Source organism: Toxoplasma gondii, chromosome VIIa, assembly GCF_000006565.2.
Source record: "Toxoplasma gondii ME49 chromosome VIIa, whole genome shotgun sequence".
Lineage (NCBI taxonomy): Eukaryota > Apicomplexa > Conoidasida > Eucoccidiorida > Sarcocystidae > Toxoplasma > Toxoplasma gondii.
Window position 1 is genome coordinate 2,250,270 of NC_031474.1, and position 11,671 is coordinate 2,261,940.

Consider the following 11,671-nt stretch of genomic DNA (forward strand, 5'->3'; position numbering starts at 1 on the left):
TAATGCGGGCGCTTTTTTTCTGCATGCTTGGCCTTCAGAAAGCAGCGGTATTGGAGAGAGGAGTCTCAACACCGAGATTGTGAATTGCATGAACTGAGTATGTCCGTGGTCTGTTGCCGAGGTGAACATGCTGACACTCTGTGTTTGTGATCCGTACGTAGGGAAGCTTTGATTATGCGTCTACGGAGATAGTTCCCAGTGTAAACAATCTATTCTTGGTCCTCATCGCGCGCGGATCAGCGTTGCGTGAATGGTGGTCATCACCTCTCGTTTCGTATTTGGCGGAGGGGCTGTATATGCTGTGTGCTGGCGTCGCACCTGTTTTCTCTGTAAATAGCCTTCAAGAGAGGCATTGTCAACTGATCGGAGAACCGACAATCCACAGTTTAAAAATACTGCAAAGTGCCTGGGGAAGTGAGAGGTTTTTTGCAAGCCAAGTGAAATATTGAGAGAAGCTGATGGAGTGCCCGGTCGCGGATGGGGGTTCTGCACCAGTATCAGAAAGGGGCACCCCGACTTATCCTAGGCGACGGACGAAATACAACGTCCCATCCGCGTCCTGCAACCACAAGTCAGTTGGGCAAAAGACTCGTGCCCCAATGCCGTAGGCCAGCCCCAACAACGACGTCGATCAGCCCATATACAAACGACCAACCTAAAAAACAGCTCAGCTGGCAGGTTTCCAAACATACCATGGCATATGTGGCACGAAAATGCAACGCAGTCACAAGAATCACCATGGATTGGACACGTGATTGAGGGCTCAGCGCCGTGAACAAGCGAGCACGCTGCAAGGGGTAGGCTGGAACAATCGAGACCCGGCGCCGGCTCTCAAGAACTGACACAGGGCTCAGAAATCCATATCGCTGTCGTCGTCAGACTGCAAACCGTCGAAGTCGTCTTCTGTAGCACACAGGCAGAATAAAGCAAACGAGAGACACGAAGAATGGACATCCGCCAGAGCCTTGCTGCCCCGTGAGGCGTACTGCGTTGCCTGCGCGCATACTTGCCAGGCATGCCCAGTGTTGTTAATGTAGGACTCAGACCTGCGCAGGCGTTGCTCTGTCACCTCTGAGGACTAATCCGCCCACACGCTTCGACGGTGGAATGCCTCAGAGTACACGTGTATCAAACGGCATGTATATATACGTATGTGCAGAGACACATACGCAGGTAAAAAACGTCAGTGCTTTACCTTATCTGTACCGACATGGATACTGTACAATTCGAATGGTCTCTCTAATGATCAGCGCTTGTTGCTCCTGTGCGTGTTTCTCGATGCACCAGCCGATTTGATCTGTGCACTCGCACTCGTGTCTCATCTCGCGTTACCTTCCTTTTGCCGGATGCGCTCTATGAGTGACACCAGCTCCTCGCTGTCGCTTTCTTCATCTTCCCCTGCGTCGGAAGCGTCGGAAACTGCCGAATTGTCACTAGCCTTCTTTTCATCTGCGTTACGCGAATCGTGCTCCTCTTCCCTGTCAACTGGTTCGTCGTCTTCACCTGCTGGAGCATTGCCTTCTTCCTCTAGCTCCGCATCTCGTTCTTTTTTCTCTTCTAAACGATCATCCATAACGCTTTCCACTTGGTTACCTCGAGCAACTTGTGGCATCTCTTTGTGCTCCTGTTTGACCAAGCATGGTTGTTCACCATGTGCGTCCCTCGCTTCAGACTCTTCGTCTGAATCTTTGCTTGTGTCACTTGCGTCTCCTTCTGGCGCTGCTTGCTGACCGCTCGCTTTCGCCTTGGCCCGTTTTTGTGCCCGCGACTGTCTGTACATCTCCTCACTCGCCTCTATGGCTCCCAATATCAGTTGCGCCTCAACTGTTTCTCGATACAGTTCTACAAAGCTCGACCTTTCGTTTCGGTTTTGGCCTTTAGCCGACCGAGAAAGGTCAGTTTTCCAGACACGGCGAAGCTGTTGTAGAGATGCAGCAACCCCACTGTTTTCCGACACAAGCGAAGGCAAACAAGAAACGATGCCGGAACTTCGCCTCAGCGACAGACAGTTCCTAATCCCTTCGATTGCTGCCAAGAGAACAGAAAGGCGTCCATCGTCAGTCTCTGCCGTCCCAGAGCCGGGCGAGCTACACGAATCTCCCATCCACAGACTTCGTCTTTTGCCGTCAATAAATCGATTCAGTCTGCTTAGGAGCGTTGACACAGCCTCGACTGTCTGTTGGCTCGGAGGCATGCTCCCTCGAGCTGAAAGAAATTAGTCGAAATGAGCCGCAAAACGGGAAAAGGAGAGAGCGTCCAGTGTACGATCCAGCACATAAAATAGTGTACGCATGCGGGTACCGTCAGCATTTATCTCAGTCGTTCGTGGAGCATCTTTACGGTTGCAGACACATGTACATAACATCCGCGTGAGTAGCCATTCGCCTGTCAGGAAGTCTTTACACACGACAGGGGTCCAGAAACTGAGCAGTGGTTGAGCGATCGGCGCCAGTAACGTCGTTTATTGAGGATGCATCTGTTTTATTACCTTCAATGTAAATTGGGTTTCTCAGTCCGTTCCGACGTGAGGTTCTTTCTTTACAACAGAAAACATACCTAGGGAGGTGCGAAGGAGTCTCAAAGTGGCCGTTAAACTAGGCGTGTCTGAGACGACCATGTCCGCGAGAGGCGACGCGAGAGAGGGGGAAGTAGTGGGGCCTACGAGACCGCTAGTAACAAATGGAAGGGGGAAAAGGTACAGAAGAGGAGTGCATAGGCCGCCAGCAGGAAAATCCAGACATTTGAGCATATCACGTTTGCACAGGAAACAGATGAGCAAACCACGAGCATACCAGCCTACTAAAAACGCAGCAACACGAGAGAAATCACACAAGAAACGGCAGGATATACGGTGAAGGAAAAGCACGGCAAGAAAGAGAAGACCAGCAGCAAGCACGCCACTAAACAGGTGCAGCACTGAGCAGTCGAAGGGCTTGCAGACAGAACAAAAGCCTGAGACGAACCTGAGAAGAATGTCGAGGCACATGCCATCAGCCGCTCCTCGAAGGCGGGTGAGGGCGAGTTCACCGCGCAAGGAACGTGAAGCTGCATTCACGTAACAGAGAAAAAAAAGAAGCACAAGTTCCTTCAGAGATCAGCTAGGTTACCGATGGCGAAGATACACCAGAAACACGCAGACCAGGTTGAGGTCGAAGCGAAAGCTGGCTCTGGAATTTGCAGCAGTAGCCGCAGAGACAGATGGACAGCGCAAACGTGATCCCCAGGAAAATATGAATAAGGGAGTCTCCGCACATAGGTCCTTTCACCAATCAAGCAGACCCGCGTACGTATGGTATTCACAAGAGAAACAGAATAATACCACAAAACAAAATGGACACAGTTTCGATATGCTGAATGCCAGGGCCCTTCACGCACTAAGAAGAGACAGCCGATACTGCCGGGTTTGCTGCTTAATCCGGCTCCAAGAACGTCCCTTAAAAGGTTCACTAATGTTAATTTTCCCTCGTTCGCCTTCGCGAGGCCAGATGGCCGAAAACGTCGCCGTGCTGGCCTTCGCGTTGTCAGCTGAACGAAGCCTTCGATCTAAAGGAACCGTTTGAAACAACGAGCTCCAGTAAGCAGGAAAGACCCCTCTTCCTCTCTCATGTGTGCTGCTTGTCACGTACCCTCCATAGTGAGAAGCAATCCGAGCAGTCTGCAGGTGTCCCGCCACACGCACAGAATGAGGTGGAGGCCGTCGTTATCTTGGAGAGAAGCGAGTGAGGCTGGAAGCACAAGAGAGACAGGAGGAAGTGAAGAAGACGCGAGCTAAAAACTCTTTTGCGCAAACAGGGACACACGCCGAAAGATCCAAACCCGCGACGCAGTAACAAAGCAGCTCGAGAGAAGGACATACAAGGGGAAACAGCGCAGGCTGAACTGTGCGGAAGAAACTCAACAGGCGAGGAGATGAGGCGAAGATGGCCAAACAGGAGCGAGGACCACCTGAAGCAAAACTCGGTGATCCCCGCACCAAGCGTGGACAGCGCAGGTGATACGCGGTTCGCCACAGCCATGCTGTGGAGAAATGCTCGTTTAGTTATACACTGCTGGTGGAGCTGGGCAGTAGAGGGCGATCAGACAGCTTAGAGAGAGGCACGAACCGTCGAGTGGGATAAGAAGAGAAGAAATATTGCTCTTGCGAAAAGCCACCACGTGCCACCAAGTCAATACCGCCGTGGTTACCTTTCTCGTCGAATCGGCTCTCTTACCTTGTTCGGCGAAGATACTTGCCCGTCTCTCTTCTTCGTGTCCCCTTCTCCGTCTCTGTCTCTTCTTCACTGAATCTTGTCCCCTTTCGTCGACGCTTGAAAATCCCTCAGCTTGTTCTTCGCCTCCCTCGAGTGCACGGCGATTACGGTGTCCTGTCTGCGCACCTGGCCTCCACTCGCCAAGTGGCGAGCAGCTAGCTCCCCGTCGAGACACAGCTACCTGGCCCAATTGAAAGAAAGGCTCAGCATAGACAGCACGACAGAGCGAGACCAGGCGAAGCTTTCTGAAGGCTTTCGCCGGCTGGCTTGTCTCCTCAAGCGGTGGCATGTGTGGGGACGCAGAACACGAATCCAGCGGAAGACGAGCGCCCAGGGTCTCAAGGACTGACGCAGTCCACCCCACCGAGAGGTCTGCGAGCGGAGGGAAGAGAAACGGTGCCGTAGTGAACAAGGAGTGGAGAAAAGAACAAATGATACCAGAAAAGCGAGCTGCTATCATAGAAGGTAACGCATCGATGGTTGACGCCCTGCACCAAAAGAGAACGAAAACAAGCGAACAGAAACAGGAAAATCAGACTTCAGCAGAGAACACCAAGAGTCGAACACAATGATCACAGACAAATAGCGAATGATATGACAGCCAACATCATTCACATCATACACCCCTGGTTTGCATAGACGCACTCTTATGTTCCACTCCCATTCATGCCTATATATATATATATATATATATAGCATACGTGCATGCGTACATACAGCAATATGATGGCGTCTGGATATACGTAGCGGGTAACTCCATGATTCGCTTGCTTTTTCCTCGTCGACAGTTAAGCGTTCACTGAGCAGTGTATACAAGCTTTCGTGAGTGACGTGTGACAGCGAATCGGATGCCCTCTGCAAAGCTACAGGGATCATGAGTGTACAGCAGGCGTGCGTCTCCTCTTTTCCTGTTTTTGGACATCTTGGCGTTCATTCTCTTTCTCTCTTTCTATATATATATATATATGTATACACATATACACGCATGTATGACTGCACAGCAGTCAGCTCTTCACCATGTATGTGTATATATATATATACCTATGTAAATATACGTATGCGTATATGTGCTGAGGTATAATGTCACGTATATATATATATATATATATATATATGCATGTATCGAGTATGCGTATATATATATATATATATATATATATATATATGTATCGAGTATGCGTATATATATATATATATATATAAATATGAATTGACGTGAACGAGCAACCAGCAGGCGCGGGTGTAGGGGAACGTCATGGAAAAAGAGACTGTGGTCCCGAGTAACACGACCTACTGCAGAAGCGTCCTGGCGAACGAGGCGAATCCAGTGACATCGGCCATAACTCCTGCATCTCCGGTAACGTCGAGCAACGCTTGCACACACTCAATTGTCGCTGTGAAAATATATTCCAGAAGAGGGCTCGAGAAGACATCTGCTTCTGTGAGACGGAGATGCTGATACAATGTCAGGGATTCAGCGCTGTTGAGATACGCGTTCGCCAACGGCACCTGACACGCTGCTTTTCGTCCGTCGCCACCTGGATCTGCTGACCTGTCTTCGTCTTCTGTTTCGCTCTGCTGATCGCGTTTCTGAGTGTTAGACCCAGACGCAGATATACCGAGGTTCGGCTGTCTAGACCTGTCTTTATCCTTCATCCACTTCGGCAGTGTCTTCCCATTCCTCTTTTGGTCTCCGTGATCACCCTGGGAGTTAGTCAGTTGCATGTGGTTCCCCTTCACCGCGATCTGCCTGCCATCTCTGCCACGCTTTCGGGGGGTTCGCTCCTTTCCCTCCCCGTCTTCTTCTGGCTCCGACAACGCTTCAATTTCTGCCTCGCTGGACGCATCGTCCGTGTCATCGCTTGCGTGACTGTCTGACATGCCCAAGCTCTTTTCGGCTTTTTTGTGGAACACACACATGACGGTGTCGAGGAACGCGCGAAGCAGGCCCAAGCAGGCAGAAACATTGACAACCATGAAGCGTCCGCCTTCACGCTCGAAAGGAGCGAGAGACACACCCAGAGCGCCCTCCTTGGGGACCGCCTGGCCACTTCCTGAGGCCAAAAGACATTTCGCAAGTACAGAAATGCAGCGGTCAGATGATGAAGGGATTCACCACGTGAAGGAGTGACAAAAGGAAGCCAGAAGGAGAAAGTTTCACAGATTCGTCCTTTCTGTCTTGGGTGATTCGATCAACCCACTGTTGTCCATGCCTGCTGTTCTACTCCCTTTGACTTCTCCCGATAACGTATGCAGATGAAGCACCAGCCTTTCTCACTCGTGTCGTTTCCGCTTCTCTCTAGTTGCTCATTTCACTGGCGTTTCTCCTAATCGTCCTCGTCTTCGCCACTCTCTGTCCTTCCTCTCTCACGCTGTGGCCTCCCTTCTCACTCGCTGCTAGCTATCTGCGAGCCTCACCGAAAAGCAAAAGGTCTCTTAGCAGCTGAATCGCCCGCACGGCTCGCTGGAATTCGTTCTTCGCCCGCAAGTGCTTGACGGCCTCTGGCAAACCCCCGCTGGTTTCTCGCTCGTCGTAGCCTCCTTCGCTCGTACGAGAAGCAGAGATCGGCTGCCGCCCCTGGTGGCCCTGCATGCGAAAGCGCCTGGCTGTGGATTGGCTTCCGCCCCTGCCCTTTGTCGAGCTACCGTCTTCTAAAGCCGACCCTAAGAAGGTGTTACACAGATCGAAAAGGCTGTTGCAAATGACGATTGTCTGCTCAAAGATGGCTTCGAAGGACAGCTGATGCTCTTGCCCTTCGTCCTGGGGCGCAGTTGACGTTGAAGCGAGAGACGAGCCGGACGCAGCGAGAGAAGCCGCTGCAGCTGACGTGCGCCGGAAGATCCAAGTTAAGCGGCAGAGCGTCGAGCGTCCGTACTGCACAGAACGAAGCGAAACGGAACTCGAGCACATGAGCAGAGATTATTTGCACGCTGCCGGTACGTTCCGGCACAAACTGAATCGAACTGGGTGCAAAAGGAACGAAATGCAGCTCGCCCTCCAGGAAGCGAACAGCCACAGCGCCTGAGTGACCTTCAGTCCACGGTCAAACGGAAGAAAAGAAAAACAGCTCTTGCTACAGACAAGGGGAGGGGGAAAATGGCTATGGCAAGGACCGCAGACATGGAAAACAACAAAACAGAGTGAAAAACGAACGGAGGGGACCTCAGTCGACGTGCGGGACTGACAGTCGGGGCGAAGAGGCATTGAGTGCGAAACCGAAAGGTCCAGCCAGCACAAACAGGAAAAGAAGCCGTAGCCGATGAAAAGACATGTGAATAGGCAGCTGCAGGCACGGTCAGAGAGCGCCGACGCAAACACCATAGAAGCGAGAAAAATATACTGTCTTGCCTTTACGACAAAATCCACAAAAAGACAGATATTCAGTGGCGCACCACGTTCCTGAGTACCAATCACTAGCACTGGCCGACTGACTCTTCGTATACAAAGGGAATATAAATATATGTGCATATGGTTCCGTATATGTGCATGCGAGGGGAGACAGGCGGATTCACTGTTGCATGTGCGACACCTGCGTCTGCATCCGAGATGTGGGGTGAGCTGTTTTACCATGCAGCTATCCGCATACATACAACCGACAACGCGTAGGATCCTCCTGAACCGCACACGCCTAGTGCGAGGCGCGGGAACGAACACAGGCTTCTGGCTTTTCAAAGAGACTTACAAAAGCCAAGTCCTCGTTCTCGTCGAAGGCGAGATCGAAGCAACTAGATCGGAGGGCAGATGACAGGGAAGTCAGAGAAGACGAAAAGAGAGAGAGGCTGGCAGACTGGTGCAGCACGTGGTGAAGCATTTCTGCGCACGCGCTCTGGAGACACGCATCCGGAGAGAAAGACAAGAGTGAGGAATTAAAATGGTGACAAAGAAAGTCAGATCTTACGGAGAAGGCGGCGGGACAGAACGTGAAAAAGAAGAAGAAGAAAACAGATCATGCACGGCATATCTAAAACGCAGCAGAGAGCACAGAGAAACAATCGGTACTTGACGAACGCCGGAATGGCCGCCAGGTTCCGTGCATAGGATGCCACGCGCACCGGGACTCCGAGAGAGAGACACCCCATGATGGCGATTTAGAAGCCATGAAAGCATTTAACTACTCCGGTACGAATTTCGAAACTAATTGCTAATTGGTCTCAGACAGTGTACGGCGCTTGCAGGGATGCACTACCTATAATGGTAAAGAAGATCCGAGTCTGCACCCAAATGAAGGCTTGTCCACTGACTCAAATTCTTCATGAACTCTGGGCACATCGCCATTCGTGTATTCAAAATGGAAAGCTGCCAACATCACAGATGAATCCCCAAGACATAAGGAGATCCTAAACCGTAACCACCGAAGTGGCCTGGATGGTCTCGCTCTTAACTTATGTGTGTTTTTTCCTTACCTTCAAAGTGAAGCAGCCTTCCTCCTCGGAAACTGAGAAGGCCCGTGTGCCCGGTTTCATTGCCAAAACGTCCAGCACCGCAGTTACGCTGTCGCGGAGAACCCTGCGAAGGGGAGGAAAGAGGTCGACCAGAAGGAGCCACGAAGATACGGGCGAAAGCGTTTCCGGCGGCAGCTCCGAAGAAGGCTGGAGAAGCGGCAGGAGCGCGAGGCGGTGAAGGCGTCGAACCAGCGATGTCAGCGTTGGGAGGCAGAACTGCACAGAATTGGAGACACTCGAGCGACAAAAGATACATGGTTTCGTGCGACACTGCATCCACGGCTTTTCACAGCAGCGGCTTCCGCAGCCGAGCCAGCGCTTCCGCTTTACTTTTCCCAGGCTGCCTCAAGACGGATCCGTTCGCGCGGGGCGTTCGTCTGGTCGCTCGCAGAGCCTCTGAGATGTTACTATGATCAGCAGCACCGTCATGGGAGTAATCAGCTTTGAGACAGGATTACTTATAAGCTATCCAGGTCATATGGCCTTGCTACATTCACGGTCACATTCTACGTAGATATGATCCTGTACCACTTAAGCCAACTAAATGGAGAACCCACAGTGCGTAGGATACTGAATATGACTACACTTTTGAGAAACGCATACTCTTTGCGACGGTTGTGCATCACACTTCCTTAGGAGGCTCAGTGTTGCGCTCGTGGGCCGGTGCATCCCGCGCCCGTGGACTGCGGACCATCAGACAAACGGGCTGTTTGCGGAGGACAGCAAAGAGGAGACAGTGGAAGTGAACGACGCAAATGGGGAAACGCCCTCGACCACAGGGAGACAACCGCGAAACGACGGAAGCAAGCGGCAGCCAAAAGGAGAAGAAAATGACAAACGCATGACGGAGAACAGACAAATAACAAACGGAGCACCGTGGCATGTGCGAATTTTTCAATTATATAAAACAAAATATAGTTCAATCGATAGGATTAAATTGAAAAAGTGAATATTAATCAAGAATTAAATTTTTTATTTAGAGAACCTTCTAATAAAGAAATGTTAAAAATTGTATTTAAACAAAGTGGCCGTTAACCGCTTGCAGCTACTCTGCGTGACGCGAATTCCCCTCTCCTGCTCCGATTTTGGTGTAGCTGTGTCGCGGTTCCAGAGAGAGGCCGTTCTCAAGCATCGATCCCGGTACATCACTTCCGGGAGGTCTTTGCTTCGCCGTTTCTTCGTTGCTTCTGTCTTTTATATCAACAGTTGCATTTGTGTTCCCCTCGATGCTGCACACCTGCTTCCGGTTAGCTTCGACTCTGATTCTGGCGGCGATGGCCTGTGTGAGTGAGGTGACAGCCTTCACCAGCGCAGCGCCGTCACTGTCCCCGCTGTTTCCGTCGGGCTGTCTGGCCCGGACACCTCCTGTCTCTTCTGTTTCATCGTGGTTGTCGTCGCCATCGTGCGCAGACGCAGCGAGGGAGACGGCCTCTCTGCCCTCTCGACATTTCTTCCTGCGTCGTCTTTGGGCCGCTCGGCTTCCAGCCCCTCCGCCAGAGCCGCGGCCAGTCGCAGCTGCAGCGACCAGCAGATCCATGTCTCCCCGGCCCCAGTTCGTCTCGTTCCGCAGGAGACGCAGAGAGGCCTGTGCCCGGTCTATCCAAAGATCAGAGGCGGCACAGGCCACACAGACGCGCTCTGAGTCCTTCTGGGCTCTGTCCGTCAAACAGTCACCAGCCGGTATAACATCCTTGCCGTCTGCCGTCGTGGTCGAAGAGGCATGTCTCTGGGGCTTTCCATTCTTGGTCTCACGCGGATTTTCCCTCTTTTCGCTTTGCTCCTCGCCCACCTGGCCACGAAAGCACCGCGCAAGCCGCTCGGCGACGAGGATCATGTCTCTGATACCTGTTGCGGAGACGACCCAGTTATCGGAGGAGAGCAGAAGGGACAAGGCGCGAAGCGCGGAAGCCGTGGAAAGTTCGCCTGACGCGTGAGCGTCGACGACCCACAACAGCCGGTCGCCCGCGCATTGCGCAGAGCCGGAAGGAGATTTCGGAGGCTTGGCAGAAGCGCGTGCAGAGCGCGACGAATGCAGCGTAGAGCGGGGAGAGAGTTGGGGTGTCATTTTGCGCGAAGGAGAAAGAAGGAAGCAGCAAACGAAACACACGGCCGCGGATGGGAACCCGGCCACGAAAGAAATGAGGCTTTTTCGCACCCGTCCCGACTCAGATTTCACTACATGCCGCGCGTCTGTAGATGTGTGTTCCTGGCGAGGTTGTCTCGCACAGCTCAGCTGCCTCCCTTTTGACGGAGAAGATGGTCTTCTCTACGTTTTTCGGCTCCTTTGGTTGCTAATCAAGCCATAATGCCTCTTCCAGGCAGCCGAGGGGGGGGGGTGGACGACGGAACACAGCGCGAGCAACGCAACCAGGAGATAGAGACGAGGGAAGGAACGCGTGAAAAGGCAGAGAGTGCGCACAAAAAAGTCGACACAGCAGAAACAACAGACAAGAGCATTGACGGAGAAAGGGCGGGAGAAGCGATGAAAGACAGCGGCAGTCTCGAACGTCTTCTAGACCCGGGAGTGATGCCGCAGCTATCAGCTGAATGGGACACAAACGAGTTCTGCCAAAAAAGAGGGAGTACAAATCTGCCACCGATGGGCCATCGCGAATCCACCTCAAGGGACGAACGCGAGACTCTCGAGAAAAAACAAACTGGCAGTCGTGTCCCGAGCCGCTTCTGTCGAAGCGAGGCGTGTCAGAGAAGACGGAAAACGAGGTAGGGTCTAAGAGGGAAAAAATGGGTCAGCCCACAAAAACAGCAATTGTTCTTGTCTCTGCCAGCTCACCCCTCAGTCTCTCGTTGTCGGTTCTAGCGCATGCTCAGCGTCAAGGAAACGCTGCCGGTCGTCGATGCACCCTCTACACAAACTCAAACCCTTCGAAAGCGAGTTCATCTTTTCGCTTTGTCTGTTTTCAGTCTGTTCGGCATTTCTGAATTTCGTTGAGACCGAAGATGAAGGGGCGCCCAGGCGC

The 11,671-nt window shown here is 52.2% G+C and overlaps 1 protein-coding gene across 1 annotated transcript; it reads right to left on the reverse strand.

The window, feature by feature from the left end:
• Positions 1–44: 44 nt before the first annotated feature.
• TGME49_203760 (hypothetical protein) lies at positions 45–11,600 on the reverse strand. Its single transcript, XM_018779269.1, has 11 exons — positions 9,931–11,600; positions 8,655–8,909; positions 7,934–8,077; positions 6,669–7,125; positions 5,545–6,304; positions 4,212–4,738; positions 3,627–3,725; positions 2,964–3,045; positions 2,557–2,669; positions 1,333–2,205; positions 45–903 (listed from the first exon to the last, which is right to left on the reverse strand). The coding sequence occupies exons 1-11, from the start codon at positions 10,756–10,758 to the stop codon at positions 851–853; spliced, it is 4,191 nt and encodes a 1,396-aa protein (XP_018637339.1). The 5' UTR covers positions 10,759–11,600; the 3' UTR covers positions 45–850.
• Positions 11,601–11,671: the final 71 nt, after the last annotated feature.

Excerpts from the sequence above, each read along its gene's own strand:
- TGME49_203760 (XM_018779269.1), bottom strand. The coding sequence starts at position 10,758 with ATGACACCCCAACTCTCTCCCCGCTCTACGCTGCATTCGTCGCGCTCT. Across the intron at positions 3,726-4,211 it reads AAGTATCTTCGCCGAACAAG|CCTCACTCGCTTCTCTCCAA; the intron begins GTAAGAGAGCCG and ends TTGTGCTTCCAG. Across the intron at positions 904-1,332 it reads GCGCATCCGGCAAAAGGAAG|AAGACGACTTCGACGGTTTG; the intron begins GTAACGCGAGAT and ends TGTGTGCTACAG.